Source organism: Xiphias gladius, chromosome 17, assembly GCF_016859285.1.
Source record: "Xiphias gladius isolate SHS-SW01 ecotype Sanya breed wild chromosome 17, ASM1685928v1, whole genome shotgun sequence".
In the NCBI taxonomy this organism is placed as follows: Eukaryota; Metazoa; Chordata; class Actinopteri; order Istiophoriformes; family Xiphiidae; genus Xiphias; species Xiphias gladius.
In genome coordinates, this window is record NC_053416.1 from 2278242 (window position 1) to 2305093 (window position 26852).

At 42.5% G+C, this 26852-nt stretch overlaps 1 protein-coding gene across 3 annotated transcripts in view; it reads right to left on the reverse strand.

Moving 5' to 3' along the window:
- si:dkeyp-23e4.3 (rho GTPase-activating protein 7) overlaps positions 1–26852 on the reverse strand; it is a 106317-nt gene that overhangs the window by 33922 nt on the left and 45543 nt on the right. Inside the window, exon 1 of one of the 3 annotated variants that reach the window (XM_040150774.1) lies at positions 7249–7474. The exons of the other annotated variants lie outside the window; for them this stretch is intronic. Within the exon in view, the coding sequence (XP_040006708.1) occupies positions 7249–7261 (13 nt within the window). The 5' untranslated portion in view covers positions 7262–7474. Of the gene's footprint in view, positions 1–7248; positions 7475–26852 lie in introns of those variants that run through there. 3 annotated transcript variants of the gene reach the window in all.

Here is a 26852-nt window from a genome sequence, read left to right on the forward strand (position 1 = left end):
ACTTCTTAATTCATAGTTGTTAAAATAACAGAGCAATGAAGCTCCAACCAACAGCAGCTGTTTTCAAAATTAATGATTTCATTATGACCTATCTAGGGAAAGTTGACTGAATGTGCACGTAAGCATTACTTTTAAACTAGAGTAGATGGGGTTTCAGTACCTTACCCATGGGTGTGCCAGTGGCACATTTAGAGCCAGCGACCTATAAGTTTTAATATCTGAAGATCGAAATTTTTGGGAGTGTGGTGTTTGCTCTGCAAAAGATAAAATGCCCCGAGCCACTGCTGCCATTTGTTATTTAAAGAGGCACACAGAGGTGGTTAGACTTTCTTGAGCCCCGAGTCAACGAGCAGCAACAACAACAACAACAGAAGACACTACACGCTTTGGTTTGAGGCCAAACATGGTCATGAAATACACCACTGACAATCAGGTTGCACAAGTTACACTGAAGTGACAAGCTTAAATGGAAGTCCGGTTTCATTCTGCAAAAATGACACATGACCAGCTTGACCCAGGAGCAGTCCAAGAATTTTCACAGTTAATATAGAAAGTGTCATAATGGCCACCATGACCGTGATCCTGATGCCTGCCTTTTGTCACTGTGAAGTAAAAGGGACAAATTTTACACAGCCTCATGGACACAGAGAGCTTCAGCTGCTCTGAAACATTATGATGTTATGATTATGCATTTTAAAAATAGAATTTACAGTGTGACAGTAGGAAAAGAGAAAAAAACTGATTTTGTTCACGTGTTAGCAGGATTGCGCAAAAAGTACTGAACCGATTTGCAGCAAATTTTGTGGATGGATGGGACTTGGGCCAGAGATGAAAGCATTACATTTTGGTGCGGATCCGCAGTTTTTAACCCTAACAATGATTAAAATGAGAAAGAAAAGAAAAGTTACTCTTTGGTTAAACTGGTCATTACCAGCAGACATACTATGCAACCAGTGACATGGACATGGCTCCATTTTTAGAAGTCAAAAGTCAAACAGGCTAGTAACCACCTTACTAGGCCACATGTATTCATTCAAGTTGTCAAAGACCATCTCTCAGGCAAGTTCAGATTCAAAAACGATAAACTGTTCATATATCTCTGTTTCATCCTCGTCTTTAGTTTGTCTTTAATCCTCGAAATTTGAGAAAAGTAACATTCCCCCACACAGGTGCTGACAGGAAGCATCAGTTTTACAGGTTTTTAAGCTAGGTTTAGGCAACTTAGGGTAGTAAACAAGAAACACAAAATTTCAGTTACTATGAATTTTTGACTGGACTGGAACAGTGGGGCCAGCTGTATAAATGCAAATGTCCATGAGTGAGTGAGTGACTGAGCGAACGAGTGAGTGATAAAGTTACACCATTGGTCAGCCGAATGCCGCGCAACCAAGTGCTGAAGTTAAACCATTTGTCGTTGCTCTTTCAAAATGAATTGGCCCAAACAGTTTATATTTGCGTCGTCAGGAGAGGTATTTACTTAGTGCCTTTGTCACTGTGAAGTAAAAGGGACAAATTTTACACAGCCTCATGGACACAGAGAGCTTCAGCTGCTCTGAAACATTATGATGTTATGATTATGCATTTTAAAAATAGAATTTACAGTGTGACAGTAGGAAAAGAGAAAAAAACTGATTTTGTTCACGTGTTAGCAGGATTGCGCAAAAAGTACTGAACCGATTTGCAGCAAATTTTGTGGATGGATGGGACTTGGGCCAGAGATGAAAGCATTACATTTTGGTGCGGATCTGCAGTTTTTAACCCTAACAATGATTAAAATGAGAAAGAAAAGAAAAGTTACTCTTTGGTTAAACTGGTCATTACCAGCAGACATACTATGCAACCAGTGACATGGACATGGCTTCATTTTTAGAAGTCAAAAGTCAAACAGGCTAGTAACCACCTTACTAGGCCACATGTATTCATTCAAGTTGTCAAAGGCCATCTCTCAGGCAAGTTCAGATTCAAAAACGATAAACTGTTCATATATCTCTATTTCACCCTCTTAAGTTTGTCTTTAATCCTCGAAATTTGAGAAAAGTAACATTCCCCCACACAGGTGCTGACAGGAAGCATCAGTTTTACAGGTTTTTAAGCTAGGTTTAGGCAACTTAGGGTAGTAAACAAGAAACACAAAATTTCAGTTACTATGAATTTTTGACTGGACTGGAACAGTGGGGCCAGCTGTAAAAATGCAAATGTCCATGAGTGAGTGAGTGAGTGACTGAGCGAATGAGTGAGTGATAAAGTTACACCATTGGTCAGTCAAATGCCGCGCAACCAAGTGCTGAAGTTAAACCATTTGTCGTTGCTCTTTCAAAATGAATTGGCCCAAACAGTTTATATTTGCGTCGTCAGGAGAGGTATTTACTTAGTGCCTTTGTCACTAGCTTTACCGATTTTCTTCACAAAGTTGCCTCGTGAGTGCGAGGTCTGCCGTTCTGTTCGCAGGCACACGTCTACGGGTCTCATTCGGTTGACTGTACGGCAGCTGACATAGGTGTGAATGAGCTTCTAACTTTCTCTTTGAGTGATCATCTTACAACTGAATACAGCTGAAATCACAGCACAGCCGCTGTCTTTAACTTAGGTGTCTGGTGATTCTGTCAGACGACGGTCATGGTTATAAAAATCCGGATTTTAGCAGAGCAGAGCAGCAGCTTGGTTAACATGTGGTCTTAATGGGCCGTGTTTCAGTCACTTGTTCCGTTGTCTGACAACAGAAACAGTAAATAATGTAAATGAGAACAGCTTTGTTGGGAATTCAGCTGTATTAAATGACTGTATATGTGAGCACAGAGAGTAGGAGAGAAGCAAACAGATAGTAGGGAAGATATGTCACTATTTTCATGGTGTTGTTCTTTATTCTACTACTTTCGTCCCCTGTGTTTAAATGAAACCCATTGGGCTGAATGTTTTTGTGGTTTAGGTGCTGCACAAATTCAGTAATTTTATTGTATTTGAATTGTAATGATTTTGGACTTTTCATTTGATTTCATAAGACCAGACCAAACACAAAAATGCACACACACACACACACACACGAACACACACACACACACTGAGTATGACCTGGCTCACCTTCAGCTGGCAGGTATAGCTTCATTAGCTCATACCTGGGTACAGTGTAATAATTCCTGTGCGCTGTTGCCCTCCGTTGCTAACAACAATGTCTGTCCTGAGCCTAATATGTGACAGTAGAGAGATGGGTTTGCCGAGCTCGCGTAAGCACTCTCGGGTTACCGTGAAGCAAATTGGAGGGACTACAGGGGCATTTTGTAGAAACATATATGCTGGGCAGAAAACCAGCTGTCATCAGGCCAAGCCAAACTAAACCACACAGAGAGAGAAGATTCTTTATTTTCTTTAATCGCGGAGCACTTCATCTCTTGTGTTCTGTCTCCAAAATTACCTTTTCAGGTCACCTGCCAACAGCTACAGAGAAATTTACGTGCTAATTGTTGTTTTTACCAGCCAAATTAAATAAAATAAACTTTTTGGACAGACTGACCCTGCCTGTTCTCAGTTCTGCCTCGTGGGCAGAATCAGCCGGGCCGCCAAAAAAAAAGAAAAAAAGATCACATAGCATCACAGAGGCAGCGCACGGATTCTGCTTCACTAATTGTGGTCTGGGAAGACTCAGTTGGTCATCTGCTTGAATGTAAGTATTTGTCAGTGGGAATTGGCCAAAATGACCGCAGGCAGTTGGGCCGTTTTCACAGGCATCCTTTTATTCAGGCTGTACGATGGATGATTTGAAGTTAGATGACTGCTGAGACATCAGTATAAACCTTTCTAAACCTGAGCGGACAATTTGCTCCATTGTCACTGGCCTTTGTATCTGAAGGAAAACCACGGCAGCAATGTTGTAAGAAACACAACCCCTCTGAACTGGTTCCTGCATTAATCTGAGGCATCGGCAGGTTAATAAACTCTGACGTTCTTCAGCAGAGGTGGTTCCGCTCGAAAGTGGGCTCGCAAATTTTAGGCTGGTGTCTGTGAATCTTTGGGAAATATGCTTACTCACTTTCTGGCAGATATTTAGATGAGAAGATCGATACCACTCAACTGTCCAGTAAATGTAAGGACACAGTCGACAGCCATTTAGCTTAGTTTAGTACAAAGACTGGAAATAAGGGGAAACAGCTCCCTGACCAAAGGTATTATAGCGGCACCTGTAAAGCTAACTAATTAACATGTTATAACTTGCTTGTTTAATAAAGTAAAAACGACAGTTTGCTTTTTTAACAGGGGCTTAAGTGCTGGATTATTCTTGGGTGGGACCAGTAACTTCCTGGAGTCTCCACCTGGCAACTGCTCACTGATTAACCATAAATAAGAAGAAACAAGATAATGTGTTAATTAGTGATTTTCCGATTTGCCGGAGGGTGGATTTTGTGAACGCTGGACAGAGCCAGTCCAGCGGGCGTTTCCCCATTTCTACTAGTTTTTAAGCTAAGCTTGTGATACCTTCATATTCAACGGACAGATTTGAGAGTGGTGTCAGTCTTCTCATCTAAATCTCCACCAAAAAAAAAGGGAATAAATGTCAAAGTATTCCTTTAAAAGTTCAACAAACCGTGCTACAAAAAGACACAGCCCAGTAATGATCCAGAGTTGTGCTTCTTTTTCTAAGAAACCATTTTGGGCTAATGACAGACATTGGAGAGCACATCCACCAAACAGCCAAGAGTCTCATTTTCCTTTGGACTACTTACAGAACTAAAGTGATGTTAGCTAACGTTAACCACAATACTCAAACGCGAGAAGCCTGCTACTTGAATGTTTTGTACATTTTCCTTTGCTGAAAGAGATAAAAGATTCAGTAGGAAGATTTTAAAACGTAAAATGGAACCAGATCCAACCTGCAGTTACATGGATGGTGAAGTAGATAATAGCTTGAAGGCTTATGGAGTTTCTCGGTGGAATAGTGCCTTGGTCAGGATGGTAGACGGTCCACCCATGTTGACACAAAAAAAAATACTTAAAATTAATTTTTTATATAACCATGACTGGGTCATTTTCCAAACCCCTGGAACTCTCTCAGTAAAACCTAATGAACAAAACGAGTGAGAAAGACTTGATGTTATTAATCAGGTGTAAATTATTCAGTAAGGAAAAAAAACCCTGGATAGGTAGGACAAAATGTCTCACCTCTACAGTGAATCTGAAAATTAAGGTTGTCCTGTAGGTGTTTACAGCTTTCATAGTTAATCAGCCACTTGTGCATTTTAGCTAGAAACAACTGTAAATCATTAACTGTTCAGGTGAAACAAACACCAACGGGGCTGGAAACTTTTAAAATACACCGAAGTTACGTTGTCTTTGAAAGAAAAAAAGTCCACTGATATATTATTATGTATGAGATACCACCTACTGTACATTGTTTTTCAGGGCCTGCTTGGCCTACTCCGACGAGTATCCGGCGAAGCGTAGATAAAGTGACCCCACATCGAGATGTTATCAGCACCTGCGGAGTAGTTTGCTCACACCGAACACTTTCAGCTATCAATCCGTCAACATCACACTGAGAATCGGGTTTTGGCGTCGGACTCAAAGAGCGATGGTTTATTACTGAAGCCTCCATTGTACACTAATGTTCAACAAAAGAAAGAAACTGTAGAAGAAACACTGGGACCAGGAAATGGACCGGAATGCAATCCAATTAGTGTTGGAAATTCTCCACTTTAGTGTCTCGACTAGGAAAACTCACTGACTTGCTCTCACTAAACTATGCAACGAGGTTCAAGTGGAGGTTTTCGAAAGGCATTCTGGAAAGTGTACAAAATCAACGACTAAAGCAGAAGTACAAAAGGCAGACTGTAGGTAAAAGGGACACATAAATAACACAACAAGATTATCACAAAAGAAATCTTGATGATAATGATGTTTCAGTGTTTGACTGCAACTCAGTCAACTACTAATTATGTCATATTCTATTTTACTTTTCAGTGTCCCATGTATTTACATTTGCGTCACTAAAAATACAGTATTTTCTGACAGATTTGTAGCCCCTTTTCTCCAGTTGCGACTCGTGTCTTGATCAGAAAAGAAAGATGGTGGCCAGAAATTGCTTGCTTCATTTAAACATGAACCAAAATTTTAAAAAATTTAGTATCTTCAAGGTAACTCTCCAGATGACCTGTTTTTATCTGACCAACGGGCCAAAACAATGAAAAATGTAATTGGGACATCATGTTTCCTTGAACAACCTAACTGCTTAAGGCAGAAATAGATCACCGTTGATTGGCGTCTGAGATTTGCAGTTCAGTTAACTCACCGTTACCTGTTCAGTCAGTTACCAATGAATCAGCGAACCGAAGCCAGAACGATGTCATCCCAGCACAATTACAGCACGATCACAACTTACCACTGAGAATTTCACCACAGACACACTCGCATATTGACTGACACACGACATGGTGAGAAAGTTTTCAGGTGACTACTACATGTTATGGCAAGTCCACAGATGTTAACTTTGACAGCAAAAACACAAAAATGAAACCCAAACTGCAGCTATCAGGTCACAGATTTCAAAATAAAGGCTTTTTGAATTTTGAATAATTTACATTTGATTTACATACAATAGTGCATTACTACACATACAGATATGTGTTTTAGACACAAATTCATATTACAAAGTTGGAATATTTGCAGTTCTCTTTAGCGGGTGATCAGTTCTCTCCAATGAATCACATTTTAAAAGTAACCCCCACACATTCAGAGCGATTCCTACGCTCTTCCTGCCAGAGAAAAAGCTTTTATTCTACCAGAGTTCAAAACCACTCTCATGATGTTTTCAGGCTCCCACGGCCTTCAAACAATAAAGAAGTCTCAGTGGGTACTGGAGTGCTTGAAATTCCTTTTTTGCCTCCCGAATCAAGAAACACTGTGTTACACTTTGATTTAATCTGCTGATACATACATCATTTATACAAAAATAAGTTGAAAAGTTGAGGTTAAATCTCTCATAATGTGAAGCCTTTCTTCAGTCAATCCAACAAACTACCAGAAGAGACTTTCATGAGTAGCCCAGAAGCCATATTCTGTCTAATCAACGCTCAATCGGGTCCTCATTAATTACAACTCGTTAAGCTAATTAACTCATCATCTCCTTAATGAATGTCATCAAGCACCAATTGTCAACTGTCAGCAAAAAGAAAACAGGCAGAATTGAGAAGCTGAGACTCTCATTATCTCCCTGTCTGTCACATAACACAACAGGGGAGATGTAACTGAACACGTACTCACTTGTGATCAACATGTTTCTGGGGTCTGAAGTCTTGGATGGAGGGATGGAGGGAACTTTAGCAAACTTCCATGTTACCCTTGAGAAGTGATGTAGGTACAGACAGAAACACAGATTTTAAAAGAATTAAATCCAAAAGGAAAAGTCATATATCCAGTGTTGGAATGGAGCAGGCAAGTCCAGTTGTGCTGACCATGTTGGGCATCATATTAATGAAGTCATTGTTGAAGATTTCCCCTTTCCCCTACCACTCCCCTTCCTCTGGCCCAGACCGGACCATCTGAACAGCAGGAGGGGGGAGGGTGGGGGGGGGGGGTGTCCTAAAAATAACCCAGGGAAACACTTCAGACACTTGAATGTCTGCCTAAGGAGGCTGAAATTACTTTCTAATTTCTGTGACTGTGTGACATGTGGCAGAAGTCATGGACAGGCCACTGAAATTGGGGAGATAAAATCTGTAAAGGCTGATTGTTACTGACCCTCCCTGGAAGGAAATGATGGATCCCAGAGTGAGCTGGCTGCCCACTTGGTGCAGGAGCAACTGCAGATTATCACTTTAGCATATTTTAAAATAGGCTGCTCAGAGTCAGGTCCACTTAGAAACGATTCTCCTCTGCGTCACAATGCTCAGATGGTAAAATTACAAAGAGAAATTGAAGAAATTAACAAGAGGAACTTTCCTTCTTTGGGGGATTGAGTACTTCCCACTAGCTCCGAACTCTGACACTGTCACAGCCGTTCGGTGGTGGGGAGCTTTGAAAAAGAGCCACTTCAGACGAAATGAAAGACACATCCGACTGGGTGAATAACTCAACTTGAGGAGGATAAAGTCCTTGCCGTGCCCTAATAGTCTGTAGTTCTTCGAGGTTTCATTTTGGCTGAGTCCTAGGTATACCATTAGCATTAATGGCCTTCCATTTCACGCGTAGGTGTTTGATTATGGGCTTTTAAATGTGAATAACTCCCTCGGAGGAGAGGGAAGGGGAGGAGGAGGAGAGGAGAGGAGAGCGGCCTGTGTGATTCGCTACATTAATTCACAAGCGGAGGAGGAGAAAGTGGGAGTATGTAAACAACTAATGGACTTTTTCCACAGTCTGTCAAGAGTCACGGAGCAAGAGGAGGAAGAGCAGAAAGAGAGAGAACAGAGGTTGAAACTTGTTTTCTTTCTCTTTGGAAAGATTTCTGAGAAGATTTCAGAGGTCTGATTAGTTGGGTTATAGGTTAAAAAAGCCCTGGCTGTGTGTAATATATAATATACTACACCAACAATATTCAAAAGCCTATCCAGGTATTTCCCACATTCTACTGCCACTAAAACAACAATGTCGAGATAACATTTTGGCCAGTGCCACCCATCAAATTGCTCTGTCTACTTCCAACTGATTCATTGTAATGTGTGTGTGAACAACCAAACTTCGTGCTGAAGGCAGCAGCAGCTGTTCTGAACAGACCGAGCAGCAGTTTTCCCCCTAAATCAGCCCTATCGCCTGCTTGATATGTACTCTGATGTTTTACAACCTCTGTGATATGTGGAAGCATTTGGCACTTTTGGCACCGTCAGGTCCCGCTCGTATCCGTAGGCGGAGAGGTCTTGTAGAGGAACACGCGGGCGTACCTCGGCTTCACAACGGGAACTTTGGAGGTCTCGGGGGAAGAGATTGACCTCTCAGAAACCCAAAAGCACGGGTCATTTGTTAAAAAAAAAACAACGTATGTTTTATGTTTGGTAGCGAAGCAAGATGTGGCATGATTTGGTTCTAATGCAGTTACGTTTACAGGGAGTGTCTAAAATGTCTGACTTTAACGCTGAAGACCACAGTTCTTGACCTGTCTCCTACCAACACATGGCCTCTCTAAATCCTTAAACCTCCGCTACCCAATATGGTTTATATCAATAACGAATCAAGTGACGACCGCTAATGTGACAAACCCACAAAATAATAACCAGCGGTTTGGCACATGTATGGAGCTTTGGGGTCTCTTGTACCTCCTAACTTTGCCACAGCTTTTTCTTTTTACAGTATGGTTCAGACTCCCGACTCTCATCAGCCTCGTCTCCAGCAGCATCAAAAAGCTCCGATAAACCCACTGTACTTTACCTGCCCAGCACCAAACAGCAGTCAGACGCAATTAGAGTCTAGCCGAGCAAGTGGAATGTCAAGCAGACACATTTTTTTCTTAGAAGTTGGCAGAGATCAAAGTGAATATTGGATTTTTGTTCATCAGGTGGTCAGAGAAATGACTCCGAATGAAAAATAATGTTGCTCTGTATCTTTTGGGTGTGCAACTGTTTGCTACCTCGCATCTTTATAAGGCAACATATGATCAGGGTGTGTGTCTTTCAGCTTGTTGTAGAGTTCCTCTGCAGCCCCGTGGTGAAAAAAAAAGCTTGATGCAGCTTCAAACTAAACTCAGAAAATGCTGACGAGGGTGGGTGTTGGAGGGAAACTTAGATTTTTGTTGTGTGAGGATTCTATGAGAACTTGCATGAAGACCATAAATGATGGAGCTGCAACAATGAGCACTTTATCCTATTTCAAAGGGTACGAGCAGAGTTTTCAAAAGGCTGACTTGGACTTCGCATGTACATTGCAAGGTCTAAAGGGAACAAAGTAGTCCAACAAACCTGCACTATGATTTGGAACATTTATGAACTCAGGGATATTTTCTCATTTTTGGCCACTTGAGGGCATTGCAACGGGCTGTAAACGCAACACTGACATATTATCACCGTATAAAGTTGTTACGCTGAGCACATTAGCAAATGGTTGCCTGTTTACACATCCAGTAGACACAGAGCAACATTAGCATTCGTTTGCAGTTGTGTTTCATGTGACTGGACGTCCAATATTCATTCCCCTTTCAGCCCTGTTTTTAGTCTCCACCAAATCCTGAGGGAAAGCTCTGGCTCTTTAGCTGCTGAATGTTCCACTATGTTCACCAGCTGCCCTCTTGTTTTTGTCTCTTGACTTCAGTCTGCTGTTTGGTGCAGGGTAAATAGTTTACTCTGGGTTCACTGCAGCTGGAAACGAGGTTGAAAAGAGCTAAGACTGAAGCAAACACAAACGTCGGGGGCCACATAACCAAACAATGCCCCAAAATAGACAAAAAATGCAGAGTTTGGTGTTAATGTGCTTTATTGAGAAAACTGAGTGTTTCTCTGGGCTTCTGTAGCAACAGAAAACATAACCACCAAAGATCGCGCTTGTTGTCAGGATCTGCCCCTGTCAGTGACTCTTTGCCCAGACTCACTCTATTTGCTAGCTTAATTTGAAATGAATTTCCTTATGTGTCTGTTGGTTGATTTGCTTCCTGTCTTTGTGGTCGCTTGCCTCGCCCTAATTAGTTTCACCTGTGCCCTGTTGTCTTCCCGTCACTGATGCCTTTGAGGCTCTGTGTTCCCTTCACTCCTTGTTGGTTCGTCTGTGTTCGCTCCCTCGTGTTTCTTCCTGCAGTGGATTGTCTGTTTTGTTCCCGGTTCTGTTCCTCAGCTGTCCTCGTGTTCATCTTCCCACCCCCTGGATTCCTCTCTCGCCTGTATACTAAGTTCACTTCACTCATTAAGTAGTCGCCTCACTCATCCATCTGCATTGGGGTCCAGAGATCATTGAACATTACACTTGTAGTTATTTATTCATTTGCTACCATTGAAGCCGTCCTTCCTGAGTCACACAGGGGAAAGGCCTTCAGTTTCTGGAGCTGACAAGATGTTGACTGTGGAAATGAGGATTAAAGCAGAGCTCGGGGCCTGACCTCTGGCTCTGCCGACGAAAAGACTCTGTCTGACACTCTCTCCGGCTCTGCTGTGTATAAAGGTTACACAAGACTGCATTTCCTTTTCCCAAGCAGGAGCCTCAAGGGCGTCAGAGAAGGAAGAATCCAACAATACTCCCAGCGGATGGGACTTTTTGTGTGTGTGTGTGTGTGTGTGCGTGTGTTTGTGTGTGAAACGTGTAGTATGAGTGCGTTTGTGTGGTTGTGTATGTTTGGTGTTTAACGGAGGCACCGACAGTACACGGAGATGCGTTGTGTTGTGTTTACTCTCACAAGCCTCGACCCGCCGCATATTCACCGCTTCTTGCGTGCGTGCTCTGGGTTGTGTATGTGGCTGAGTTTACTTTGTGTACACGGGAATGCGTACTTGTGCGAGTGTTTGTAGTCTGCTCTGAATCCAGCCTCGGAGGCTTTGGGGCTGGTATTTCCGATGCAGCAGGACAGGAAGTGGCCTGCTCTCTTGAACTATGTCCTCTCATCTGAACACTGCAGCGCACACTCTACAAGACCGTCGTGTGTGTGTGTGTGTGTGTGCGGGAGAGAGAGTTTGTGTGATGTAGAGAGACTGTGTACATTTGCCTTTCCGTGTATAACTACTGTACATAGAATACAGCCCAAAAGCCAATGTTAAAACATCATAACTAGTAATGAGACGATTAATCAACAACAGTTATGATAAAGGACTTAAACAATTTATTCATTATCAAGCGAAAAGAGAAATATTGTCTGGTTCCAGCTTTGCCAATGTGGGGTTTAGCGTCTTTTCTCTTTTGCCTTTGTAAAGTGAGTATCTTTGGGTTTTGGGACTCTTGCTCAGACAAAATAAACAACCCGAAAACCTCATCTCAGCCTCTGAGAAACTGTAAAGACTACACAATGAATCCCTGACTCCAAAGCCCGACTCGTAACTCTTCTACTCCCTTGTGAACACGCACTCTGCTCACAGCCTCCCTGTTATCGGCGCATGTATCATGATCGTAACTAGCAAATTCACTGTCTATTTGAGGACGTACACAGCGGTAACACAAAGTAGCTCTCACTATGAAGACATGAAAAAAATCAGGAAACACCATCGGAATCATCGACCAGCGATCGACTGTTTAAGAAATAAACCTGTTTAGCAGGTATAATGTTTACGTATGTTCAGCTTCTTAGTTTAGCGTCGTAGCACTAATTTCATGACAATTTACCGAAAAGTTGGCGAGGCATTTCACTCAAAACCACGGATGTCATGGTGGCAATGTGTTAGGCACTAAAAGTAAAGTGAGGATGCTCTCAGAAATAATGCCGTGAAAACTTTTCATTCATCAGTTAACTTCGTCCAAAGTACAGTCAAGAGAAAAAACCTAAATCAGACCGGTATTTGCTGTGACCCCCCCTTTGTCTTACTCCTGCTCAACCTGTAATCTTCTGCTCCCGTTTTAGCTACCACATTGTGCAAATGCACTTGTGCAGGTTGCATTACGGCGAAACTTCCCATGACCACAGCAGAGACTTGAGTTTCAATTCCCTCAGCTCGGCCGTGTTTCCTAGCCGCGTTTGAGGACGGGACGCCAGTAAAGGGATCTCGACCGTGTTGCCGCGACAGCAGTTCCCTCTGGTTAGTCAGGATGCTTGCGTGGAGGTAGCACCTGTCTGTCTGCAGGACTCTCCCGGCCCACAACACACTCGGCAGTGACAGGAATGATGTCAAATCAAACGAGGAACTCCACGTTGGGAGGAAAAGTGTGAAGTTTGAAGCACCAAAAGGGCATTCAGTTAATTGATAGATTAAAGTTGTATGTTACTAAATCAGCTTCATCTCCAGTGTTGTTGATATGACAAGCAGAAATGGCTGTTTGGGGATTTACTTGATGGACTGCTTTCCTCTTGACATCTAATCTTTTTTTTTTATAGGGTTCATCCTTCCGTTGATTGATGGATAAGAATCTAAACATCTCAAGTGCCTGGAACTTTTTCGGACAGCACTGCAGATCAGCGGAGGTATCCTTGATGTTGCCCTGTGCACTGCACATGTCTGTAGAGGTCTTTGCACACTAAACGTCATGATAAAGGGGCAACCGTCCTCTGCAGAGAAAAAGACAGGATTGCGTGCCTGTTTATACACTTAAAAAACACCCTCTCTGAGGTTGTACGATGAAAGACCGCCGAGATAGTCGCGTGAAGTTCACATAACCTCCAAAGTTGGAGGTCTAGGTGGGAGGTCTAGTAGATGTATTCAGAAGTGGTCAGTTCTCTTCAGCTGCGCCGACAAGTCCTTTTGCTGCTCTTGAGCAGACGGATGTCTCACAATTCTTCTCTAGTTTAATTTGACCAAGATTGACTGCAACTGCATAATCCAACACAGTTGGTGCGGATATCTGTAAAAACGATGCTTTTTTTTGGTTTTGTTTTCTCAGCAATCCCTCCTAAATCTATTCCGGCACAAGACAGTCAGCACCAGATTTTTTTTTTTCTTTTTGTTAAACCATGCAGTGAAGACGGCACAGAAACAAACAGTGTTTTTGTGTCTCAGGCTGGCTATTTCAGGGAAAAAGGGTCTGGGTAAATAAATAAAGCTCTCCACTACCTGAGTCATGAATTCTGTGGCTGCCAGCACGACACACATCTGTGCTACGGTTGTGAATTAGAATGATATTCTCTTCCAAATGAGATGTTTTCTTCAATAAAAAAAAGTATAAGTATGTATGACTTAATTTACTAATCCCCTTCTGTCTCTCTGTGTAATTAAAGTAACAGCATGAATGTCACACACATCATTCCTGCTTTAACCCGCCCCCCCCAAAAAAAAACTCCAAAAAAACCACAACGACCATTCTTGATTAAATGCTTAAATTCTGCTTTCCTCTACTGTTTGACTTTGCGGGGGCAGATCCCGACTCAATGAGCCTCCCATGGTCTTCACTATCACTTTATTGGGAATCTGATTAGAGCTGATCTTTATTAGCACTTAAGAATGATCTAAGAGTGTGAAGTAATGGGCCGTCCACACAGTTCATTTGGAGAGTGTCTTTATGAGGACTACACCTCCTAGAGCCAGTGGTCGGATATCCTGGCAGCGAACACAGCAGACTCTCTGGGCCCTTATTTCCTTGGCAGTGTGGTTCTGTCATATTCAAAATCTGCTTTTTGTTTATGCCAAATGATCCATATCTGGATTCAGAGTAATCTGTGGATTTGGGGGAATAAGATCTGTGTTCCATTTGTATGTCCCTCCAGTTTCATTTTAGCTGTTTGTCACTGCAGGAAAAGGGCTTCCGATATCTTAGTGATTGTCAAGAAAATATTCCAAAACTCTATCATGTCTTCCTGTGATACAAAACCCGACATGTTGTTTACCTGAATTCACAATTGCCCAAAGGGACGAAGTGCAAACACCCTTAATCTCTCCACAACTGTAAAACAAAATTGCAAGGAGGCTGGGAGTTCAGATATTCAGTTATATATGGGAGGACTTGACTGACTGAAGAGCCTTGAATTCAATAACAACACAGAAATGAAAAAGTCACACTAAACGGTGAAAATCCGTTTTTCAGGTGCATCTGCAAAGAGTACGAAAAGAAGAGCAAAAGGATTTTCTTGCTGGTGTCAATGGAAAGCAAATTCATTTCGTTTGTCCTTGCCTTTAAAAAATGAAGGACAAACTACTTCAAAATCTGTTAAATGGAGAGGCTATCTACTCCTCTCCATTGGCCGATCCATAGCTGCATCGCCATTTTTTCTTAAACAGGCAATGCAGCTCTTACAACTTCTAGTCCTTGTTTCTTGGTAACACCTGCGGGCTAAGCCGCCACTTTCACCAAAACACTGCCGAAATCATATCGTCTATTATCTTTCTGTATTCAGAAAACATTTGAAAGAAGAAACGCTATTGAGTGATGTTTTTGATCTCTATGCTGAATCAAATAACTCCCCGTATTATGAAAAAAGTCATCAGCCTAGCAGCAGCGTGGAGCTCTGCGCAGCTTTCATCTACCTTCGAATCACAAAACTCGACTGCAATGCTCCCTTTGCAGCGTGGAAGGCAACGGGTGGAAGAAACCGGCGGCGGGTCTAGTAAGAGTCTAGTAAGCAAAGGAACTATTCCTCTCAGGAGTTTGTGCACCGATAAAACTAGGACTTTTAACTTGCTGCGTTTGTAATGTTGGGTAGACTAAATGAAATGATTCAAGTATATAAAGGCTCACTGCTTTGCATTTGTTTTGGAATCCTTGATGGTCTTTGAGCACTATGATATGACAGCTAACCGTCCAGCTGTGTTGATACATACATACAAACATGGATCTAACTAATTCACATTGAGCTCTGGTGGGTGGGGTGGGTTGCGACCTACCCCTTCCCTTTAAAACCCCACCACTTCTCCTCGGTGCACCTCAACACAGATGCCTCGCTGTATGTTTGGGCTCGTTGTCCTGCTGCAGAGTGAATCTGGGACCGAAACATCTCAAGTGCCCACAACTTAACTTAACTTAAAAACACTGAATGCTCCCATGTCATGAACTGTGAAATGCTATGAAGCTTATTTGTCCTGGAGGTAGCACCGCTCTGTCTGCAGCGCTCTCCAGGCCAACAGCAGCGGTGTAAGCAGTGACAAGGATTAAGTCAAAGTCGAATGAGGAATTGGGAATTGTGAGGGAAAAAAAAAAATAGATGATAAAATAAATAAATAACACAAACAAAGGTGTGAAGTTGGGAAGCACCAACTGGTTTTCAGTTTATTGACAGATAAAAAACAAAATGCTCCATTCAGCTTCATCTCCAGTGTTGTTGATATAAGCAGAAAAGGCTGTTTGGGGATTTACTTGATGGACTGCTTTCTTCTCGCCATCTTGTTATCTTCTTACAGAGTTAATCCTTATTTCCATGCTAAAACCTGAACATTACCATACTGTCGGCCATGTTTCTTTTCTGATGAATAGCTAGCCGTCGAGGAGTGTATTAGGACTGGGCAGATGTGAATATATGCACCTATTTATAAGCAGAGCTTGGACCGAGAGCAGCATGCACGCTCCGGAAACTTCCTCGGATAATTTGGGATGAATAGAAATTATGGGAAAGGGCAGCACTCAGCAAAAATAGTTAATGTATTGAAATTAAAACCAAAACCACTACAGGACCAGTAGTCCTCTAAAATTATGCTGCTTTTAGCTTGAAAGAAACATATGGATGAAATGCTCAGTGTCCAAGTACTTCAGATAATGGGTGATATGGTGCAGTGGTTACTAGAAAATAAATATAAAGAAAGTTAAATTTGGTTTAAAATGTAAAAAGTTACTACTCAACAGATCAATACCCAGGATGAAGAACGATGGAGAAGCGTGATTAAAATCTAAATATTGAAATAAATAAAAGTGAATAAATAATCCTGTAACATGGACACAAGACACACTAGCAGAAAATGAAGCAGATAAAATTCAAGGCTGTAAAAAATTTATACACAGCCCCGGAGCCTCTCATGCCCAGTTTCACAGGCGCCTTGTCCCGCTGAGTCACTGGGACGCCCCGCAGATAAGCCTTCCAACTGTACTTGTTGACACCACACTATAAATAAAGTGTTCTCTGTTGTTTTGTTCTGGGCAGTGGATGGAAACCCGGGGACATTGCCAAGGGTCAGCAGAGCCCCTGGCACTATGTTCAGAGATGTTATTATCAGGCTCTCAGCACGATTATTGTTCCAAAATTCCTCTAACCACCAAGTGTGACAGTTGGCCTGCACTGGTGCAATGTTTGACATCCTCCTCTGACAGAAGTCCAAGGGTCGAGACTGGTAAGGGAACGAAGCTGAACCTCCAGCTACTGTGGCCCATGTCTGTCCTCAGAAAACGGAGAGCAGGCGCGAAAGGTCCAAGAATATCCAAAACAGTTTGTGTAGTTTCTCTAAATCTCATTCAGCGTTGATGAGACTGGATTATTTACCACAGCAGATGAACAGTAAATCAATTTATTCAAATAAAGGTTATTAGTTACACATGTCCCATCATTGATGTCATGTTATTAATAATCCTGCGCTATCATTACGAGGGTGCTCCACCACTTTACACATGCAGATCAATTTACTCTCCCTCAGCAGCACTTCTCAGCTTGTGAAAGCAGCCGTCCCCTGGGGCTCCGACCGACTAAATAACCCCCGCGCTGTCATTGGGGTTTATCTCAGCTCGAGCTTGGAGACCAGAGATTTTAACCAGAAAGCCGTCGTGACAAAACGAGCAGCAGCCGGACCCAGACCAGTGAATCAACATCGTGATTTCCCGACCCCAGCTGTATCGACTTTCGCTACACCTCTGCTATCACTGATACTGGTTATCAACTGTGCTACAGCTGTCGTTACTTACATCTGTGAAATCTTTAACATTATTACTGACACATTTGATACCCTTAATGTTATTAGTTTCCTCTATTTCTAGTCTTATTAATATTATTAGTGAAAGAAAACTTTGGCAGAACAAGTATGGACACTGAAGGATGGGTGATTTGCTCAGGTAATGAATACTACTATAAATGTAGCCTGTTCATTTTTTTTTCTGTATTTGAAAGTGCACTATAAACAAACTCCAGGTTGTTGTTCAGTTCAGAGCCACAAATAGAAAACCTGTGTCCGGTGCCGAAGGTCACACCGGTCACCGTCAGAGGTCTGAGTGTTCCCATCAGGAAGTCCCACCTAAACACCAGCTTGACCATCCCTGCCGCCCAGAGTCCATTAGCGCCTTCACCCGGAACCCCGTGTCCAACCAGAAACCTAACCTTGAATACCACCGCCTGACATGGTCTGTAGCTACACCTCTCCACACAGAAAATCCTGTATATCTAGTTCCTCTAGTGCTTGTCCCGTAGGCCATTACAGTGAGGCCAAGTCTCAGCAGAAAAGCCAGATGTGCTGATGCTAATTTTTCTTATTGTGCGCCCTACGCAGCTAAAAAAAAAAAGATTTGCATTGGGTGACTACCCGGCTTGCTTCTAATCTCAAATGCTCACGTTTCAGAGAAAACTGAACCGTGTTTCCAGTTTAAAAACCGCTACGGGATCAGGTCTGTACAGTTAAGGCCTTCGCCAAGCGTAAGCCACCGGGACGCTCCTGAATGGAGCAGGTTTTCATCGGACGTCAACAACCTCCCGTACACCACTGCATCAACAAACGGCAAGGTTATGAGAAAAGTGTCGGGTAAAGACACTGAACTGGCAGGAGACAAAATGGAGGAAATGGTGCCATCATTTTCTGTAGTGCCTGCCATCAGCTTCCAGCAGGGGAGAAGAAGTCATGGGATGTTGTGATTTACGCAGAAGCGAATCTCAGTGTTATAAAATGAACACCGGTTTTCAAATCTTCACTGCGAAAGAATAGAAAATAGTCCTATATGAAATGAATTTTAACTTCTTACACACTCGTCATTTATTCATCCCTTATGTCAACACTCATACAGTACCTGTGACACACACACACAAACACACACGCACACACACAGTCAAACTGTTCAACTATTGGAATTCCTTTTATTCTAGCAGCAAAAAAACACACATGATGGTCCCATTTATTCACTGGGCGTGTGTCTCTGTCAATATGCGTGCCTGTGTCCGTATGTGTGTGTGTGTGTGTGTGTGTGTGTGTGTGCAGACCTCCTTTGTTTGCCCCGACTACTGTTTGACCACATGCAGCATTAAGTGTTCTCACCCAGAGAGAACTGAGGACAGGTGAAGCCTCATTAAGAAGGGAAAGATGAATGGAAGGATTACACACACACACACACACACACACACACACACACACACACACACACACACACACACACACACACACACACACACACACACACCTCCCTTATAGATAGAAAGGAGGATTACATAGATAAAAGGATTATTTTCATTAAATATTTAACCTTTGTTTAATCAAAGAAAGTTAATTAAGAACAAATGTCATCATGGGTGGAGGACAAGGACTAAAGGACTAGCTGTTTGCGAAGGATAACAGAAACCTTATTAAGGGATAAGTCTGGTCATTTTCAACTTGGGGTATATTTTCTGACTTAAACTGTAGCTCTAGACTGGAAGTTCTGCTCTCCAGGACAGTGAAATTGGTTATTTGTCTTTGTCTCTTCTATTTGAAGGTAAACACGGACAATAGTAAAGATAAATGTTGCTATTTGATGTACTGCACCTTAATTAGCGTAAAGCTCATTTTCTTCAGCAAACAGGGCAGGACACATACTGTAAACCAAATATACTGTACGCACAAGAGTAGGGTACATCGCGCTCGCCATGTGAAGAGTATGTTAGGCCAATTAAAAATTAATTGAAGGTGTATACAAGGCAAAAAAGGGGGATCTTGCGCTTTCTAAGAATGAGATGAAAAGATTGATACCAATCATATGTCCGTGCGTAAGGATGGAGCTGAAGCTGGGAGGTGATTAGCTTAGCTTACCATGCTGACATTTGCTATTAACAAGAAACAGAAAGTACAGCGGAAGCTGATCTGAACGTCACTTAATTTGAAAGTATTTGGTCGCAGAGAAAAACTATTGGACAAATTAAAAATGTGATCAGATAATGGAGCTATAGGCAAAGTTCAATCATGACAATTCATCCCATAGTTGTTGAGAAATTCACTGAAAAAAACACACATGTCAACCTCATGGTGGCGCTACAGATGTCAGAGGTTCACCAAAGTCAGTAGGATTCATCCTGTGGAGACCATGAATGTCCATACAAAATTTCATCTTAATCCATCCATTAGGTGTTGAGAGATTTCAGCCTGGACCAAAGTAGAGCCATAAACAAATAATCAAAACCAAAAAAAACACCTACCAACAACTCTAAAGCTCGTTTGTTTAATCCGCAGTCCAACAGAAACGTAAAAACGACAACGTTTTGGCGGGAAGAAAGCAATTAAACATATTTCCAAAAAAGGTGAAACTGTTCCTTTAACAATGAGGATGTTTGAAGAAGTTAATTGTTAGTTTCATTGTAAAGAATTGGAAGTAGCACAGGGAGACATGGTGGAAATCTGCCCACTATCTAATATGCCTCTCTGCTGATCCAATCAATCTAATCCAACTGTTACTGACTGCATTGATTTGTTGCTAAAATATGGACTATTGAACGAGCATCAAGCTACATACGTGCATGTGGATGTTTCTGTAATGAGTCAAGTTAACACTTACTGGCATTTAGCTGGTTGCTGTAGTTATTAAGAAAAACCTCAGCCTCATTTTATGAGTTGACCCCTGACCCTCTGGGATTTCCTCTCCCTGCCCATGTGATTGTTTGTCTCTCAGTCTGATACATGTCTAAACGCTCACTGGTTCGTATCGTGTGTATTTTGGCGATGTATAGGTGATATCGAGCCATTATGCGACTGTGTGTGTGTGTGTGTGTGTGTGTGTGTGTGTGTGTATGTGCCAGTGTTTTCGCAGGCATGTGTAGGCATGCATCCTGTCAGTGGGTGTGCGTCATACCAATACTCACTACACAGGAAGTCATTATCCTAAAAGCAAATTACCACCGAATTGACAGTAAAACCCCGTCACGAAATCTCCACTCCATTTATGGCTGGGAAATGTTTCCCTTTGAAATCTGACGAGAAAATAGCGTAAAACACAAAGATACTTGGAAAAGCACAGCGATTAAACGCATGGGCTCAGTATCAGGCACACACAGGAAACACCAGACCTCCTAACCTCCTTAACAAGGGCTCATTCTCACCAAAGGTCACGCCAGAGTGGCACCAACCACAGCGTTACCTAGCATCCGGGCTGCTCAAATGCCCCTGTGTTGAGACGAGGGGGCAAAACTGAAGCATGGAAATGTTAAGAAAATGAAAACTCACGACGACATCTAGAGGACTCGTGATTACTGACGTTTTACTAGTCACTACCAGGTTTTGCAAAATAATCACTGACCAGCTAACAAGTTGTCTTTGACCATATAATGTAAAAACATATAAAAAAAAAACAAAAAAACTAATGGAAGGAAGGCTGTTTCGTGAACAGTTGTTGATGCCAGTACTTTGCCAAAGAGACGCTGAGAATAAAGTTGCTTAAAAGCGCTGTAGACCTCACGTTTTGAACTGCAGAGTTGGGTAATAATTCTCTGTTTGTCAATTACTAATAAACACATATTGATTAGCGCAGCTTTAAAGTAATTGTGGTATTCAAAACGCCGTATCTGTTATAGTAATGCTGGGATTCCCTGCACTTGTGCATTGAATTTGTTTACGTATTGCTGTCCTCCCAGAGATTGGAGCTCCTGGCGCAGATTCCACGTTTTTCAACACAATAAACGAGTTTTCAAATACACTTAAATTATGGGCCTCAAAAAAAAAAAAAAAAACCCAGACGCCTGGAAGATGTGTTATAGCGCAGAGATCAGGGGAACCCAAAACCCTCTCACTACATCTTTCCTAGCCCACCGTCTTTGATGCCTCCTCTGACAACGCCGGCATCAACACCTCAGAGTCTTTGTCACTTCAGCGTGACTGCAGGAAGTCCCCGCCCAGAACGCTGCGATCCACAGGGCCGTACGGCCTTTTATAGACACGCCATTCTGAGCGCTCCATCCTGTTCGCCTTCTCAGGAAATCCCTCCGTGATTAACCGGCCCTTCCTGAGTGGCTGCGCGATTGCCTGTCTGCCTGCCTGCCTATTGCACTGACGGACTATTTGTCTCCGCAGTCATGCGACTGTCTGCTCGCATGTCTGAACCATACTGTACATCTGATTACCTGTCTGTGCATCCCTCCGCCTTCCTGCCTGTTGACTGTATCGATTCACCCTCATTCTGCTTTGCTTTAAAGGAGCGATAAGTAAGATTTTTACAGGCCCGAAGCAAAAAAATCCCCATTTGCAGAGTGTTGATGGGGTTTTCAGTTCAATACCAGTGACTAAACAACTTCTTCAACTTCTGGGATTCCTGAATCCAAAAAAATCTCTCTAATTTGCTTAATACCTCGTTAACTCTAGAGAAGCCAGTGGACTCTGGGGGCCAAGAAGTAGTTTTCTTCAGGCTGTTAACATCAGAACAGTGGGTGTACAGGTGTAGCTACCAGTGAGGATTGTGAATCTGGGGAATTCGGGGAAAGTTGACCGTAATTGATCATATTTGTGGATATTTTATACATATACGAATTTAGGTGAGTATAGAGAGGGCTTGAAAATCCGCCTTGATCTTCATGTTTGGATTTAAAGTTTACAGACGTAATTAAACAGAATTGAATAGTTAACTGAACAAATAGAATCCTAAAAACCCCCCAAAAATAATTCAGGAATGAGAGAAGAGACTTTTTCATGTAAGGTCAAAATAGTCTTGGGGTGGGGTGGGGTGGGGACCTCCGACTCGTGACCTCAGTATTTCTAACATCCTGACTATGTCCCTGAGTGGGAGTAAACCAAGCAATGCTGGGCGGTGCAACATTTTACTGTGGCGGCCACAGTTACAGCTGAAGGCCATGTGACACCCACTGGGCTAAAAAAAGACCCCCCTCCCCCCAAACCCATCCACTTTGTAATATGAAAATTCGAGCCATTAGGTTGAATAAAAATGGCAAATTCCCATAGAGCTGCATCAGAAATTGATTGTAGTGCCATTCACGTGTGGTGGGAGTCAACGGGACATCAGGCAGAGGAGGACTAATGCGCAACACGTTCTCCAAACTAAATGACAAAATGCGTTATTTGTAGTGTCCCTCAAGCCTTTTATGAGCAGGGCAACACTGTTAACCCAAACCCAGACAATCTGGTCATGTTTTGATGTAAACATGACCAGATTGGGGCTACGAAAAGAGCATGGTTTGGGGTAAAATGAGTGCTTGGGCAAGGCTAGAAGAACATCTTGGTTTGGGTTTAAACTGCTATTTTGTTAAGGTTAGGGGACCTCGCGGGGCAACGGTGCCGACCTCTCTTCTCCGGAAAGTAGCTAAGGTTGGTCGAAAAAGCCGCTAGAGGGGTGTCAATCCAATCAGGTTTAGACTTTCTGGGGTTAATGCCGTGTCCACGGGGAAAGCAATTCAGCTTTCTAGGCTCAAATAAGACATTAAAGATTTTTTTGCTATTATCAAATACCTCCTGCATAGACATTTAAAATCCACTATTCTAATTCTTCTAGTGTTAAATAAAAGGTCTCCCAGGCAGAAGCTGATTGTAAAATATATAAATACAAAAGATTATTTTTATGCTCCATACATTAAATGTGGATGATCCAACAAAAGAAGTGTGAAATTTCAAACGCTCAGGTCGATATTTCTGTGACGCTGCGTCACTCCTTTCTCTCTATCTTTTTTCCCTTCTCTCTATCTTACTCACTCTGTTTCTAAAACTTAATTCCACTTCACATTCAAGTCCCAACTTCCAATCACTCCGGCGGGGCCGACTTCTCCAGCGCTGTCCCCTCCTAGTGCCTATAAACCTTTGATGGGAACGATGACTGATAACTCGGGAACAAGAAAAAATTAGGCCGCTTGGTTATTGGTGATTCATAATCCACTTCTGAGGTGTTAATAGGGAGCTGTATTTAAGCTGCCAATGTTTAATATACATTTTCCGCGGCTGCACTAAATCTCCTGCAGTTTTCGGTTCGGGGAGGGGTGTTAATGGAAGGAGTGGAGGGGCAGGTCAGACTTGGCCATCTGCCCAGGACGGGACTTTGCTTTTGGGTTTTCTTTGCACTTTGAAGTGATCTGGATATACAGCTTGTGGATAACTCTTTCACTCTCAATCTTTCTTTTCATCTCTCTCCGCTGGTCTCTTTGGGTTTTATTTTTCTCTGTTTTTCAGACTTTCTACTTAACTCACTATCACTATGTGTCCGTCTGATTCGTCTGTGTTTCTTTCTGGTTCAGTTTCTCTCTGTGTGCGTCTCTCTTTACATCTCTTTCTCACCTCTGCTCACTGGAATACTCCATCCAAATCCTATCCTTTAGTATCAAACCCTCATCTCCTGCAGACGAGAAACAGTGGCTAGGGAAAAATTTGTCACTTGTTTGTTCCTGGTGGACGGTAGATGTAGTCAGCTTGGACTCGCAGCAGTTACAATGACACTTAGTGGTGATCCAGTTTCACAGCAAGACAGCATCAAAACATCCACAGAAGCCTATCAAACCACTCCTGCAGGATGATCCACTTCTCCTTTGTCCATATGCTTAGCATGCTCCAAACATTCTTATTTTTTCACCGAAACATGGCTAAATACACAGCTAAATGGTTAAATGGTTTTAGCAGCTGTTAGTTACTACAGCTAACCAGCTACTAGGAGCAAATGGAAGATGTGTATATAGCTATAGTGTTTGGCGGGGTGGGGGGTTTCAAAGGTTCAAGAAACTTTTTCCACAAACAATTTCATGCTGTCATCTTGGAACGAGAGGGCGTCATTGGGTTTAGTTGATATTGCACAGTTCCAGGAGATGTTCCGCGGTGAGACTGACGAGACCGGGAAAACCGAAATGTCCAGCTGAGGTGAACAGTAAAAGTACATTCTTTCTTATCTTAATTGCCACAGTGAGTCAGAACCCGAGCCTTTGGGCTGTAATCCCTCTGACATTGGCCTTTAATGCCAGACTTGATAATGTGGACCCTCGCACACTGCTAGTGGATCAATACAGTTTGCAAATATCAATCCTTTAAAAAGTTCATAAAGCTCGAAGAGATGTGACAATACCTGGAAAGTAAACATCATTTAATGGTGGAATATCATTTGATGTAAGACTCCATATCCTCTCTTCTGTCTGAGGCAGAATGAGCCATATTAGTGAACATGAACAGCTCTCTTACACGGTGCTAGACGTTTAACTGCACTGCTAACAGTCTGAAAGGAATATTTTTTAATTTGAAACTGTTGGCCGAACAGCTGAACCTAACCCCTGAGCTTCTAGCTGAGGGTCAGGGGTTGGGGTCGGCTACAGATCGACACCGCTCCTGCTGGAGATGGATCAGCGCTGCGCTCAAGGGGACGAAAAAGCTGCGTGAAACAGAGATTTAAACCCAGATTCTCCAGCACACAGAACGGCAGCTTAAAGCTATCTTCCTTGTGTTGGTTCAATTTGGGAACCTGCTATTCAGCACATTGATCTGGGCAAAATCTCCACAGATTTCCTTTAATTCCATTACCACACATATAGGAAAGGTTCACTCACTGCAGATTGACTGACTGATTTTTCTTGACAGCTGCAGCAGCAGGGATTTTGAAGGACATGGGTAATTTTCTTGTCTTAAGTGTTGCCAGTGCTGTGTAATTCGGTTTTAAAATGCCGCTATGCCAAAGTGTGCCATTTAATTCAGTTTTGTGAAGTTTGTTGTCAGTCTGGAAAAAGCTATTTTCTTGTCTTTCACTCGACCAACCAAGTAAAGATGAACCTTGTGTACAGGATTTCACTTCTTAAGAACATTTTTGCGCAGAAATCTCCCCAAAATATAGTCGTCAGATGCCATTAAAATAAATGTTATCCTCCAAAACCTTTCAGAAAGTTACAAATCCAAATCAAAATACAAAACAGTTGATAACACTAACAGTATCCAGTGAGCGAATGGCCTCAGCAGCAAGCGCCTTCCGCTACAGAGAGCCACAGGCAGTCACAAGCTGCACTGCTTACAGCTAAACTTTGGGATCCAGTACTGAAGCGAGTGCACGTCATTACCACCGCCAGGGGTTTTGTTTTCACCCGGGTCTATTTGTTTGTTTGTTTTTGTTTTCTCCGAAGTCTGGTGTATGTTGTCTGACATTGGCCTGCGCTCTCTGGGAGCCATTTCCAGTTTGTTTGCTTGTCTATTTGTCAGCAGGTTTACGCAGAACGTCTCAAACCGATTTGCACCATACTTGGTGGAGGGATGGGGCACGGGCCAGGTAAGAATCTGTTAAAATACATCCTTTTTCCTTTCATTTTTCTATTGTAAGAGCTGGACAGATGTGTTGGATTGTTTGGCCTTGGCGGAGATATGTGCTCTACTCAGTGCCAATCTAATTAAGGGTGCGGGAATACAGCTATTTCCTGGATGCAGAACATACCAGTTTAGACTTAATTCTTATCAAACACCAGAACGCCATTTTTGGCCATTAAAAAGTCTTTTCATCAAAAAAACAGCTGTGTCATAATCAGGGTCATCCTCAATATTAGGGCCAATAGGGTTATTGTTAATTCAAAAGTATGAATTACAAATCACTGTGCGCTAATTACCAAAACATTTACCCCCGATACTTGCCAGCAGTCTCTATTCTCTCAGGCAAACAAATATCAACAATGGAAATTGTAATGAACACACTGACCAGCTGTGGCAGCCAACAGGTCAGGGCAGTGGATGTGATGCCAAGCCTGTGCAGGGCCATGTTTGTAGTGACAGTACTGGAATAGCTGGAACTACATATGCAAATGTTGGACTTAAAGCTGCCTGGTATATGTGAGTCCAAGTATTCAACAGGAATGTGGGGCTCTTCAGCTGCTACCTGTTTAACTCTCTTCACCAGCTCGTCACTAACTTTGGCAGATGGTGTACGGTGGGTTTAGAGGAGATTTTTTGCTCAAAACAGCTGTCTGCTGCTGGAAGATGGGGGTTATTGAGAAACTTCAATTTCATTTCAATCTCGCCTTCATGACTGATGTGGACTCGAGATGATATCGATCAGGGGTCTTAACTTTCACTTGTTTTCTCCCCTTCATAAAGTCGACTTCATAGAATGAACCATTTTACCAAACATTTTATATACAGTTCACATCCTGCCATCACTGAAGACCAGAGCCAGGAGCCCGATTCTCACAACAACCTTCCTCCTTGTATTAAGAGGGTTCGGAAAGAAGGCTTTGACGTAAAAGGTCAGGCCACCTTTCACTATCGAAAATCATTGGCTGCTAAAGATCATGA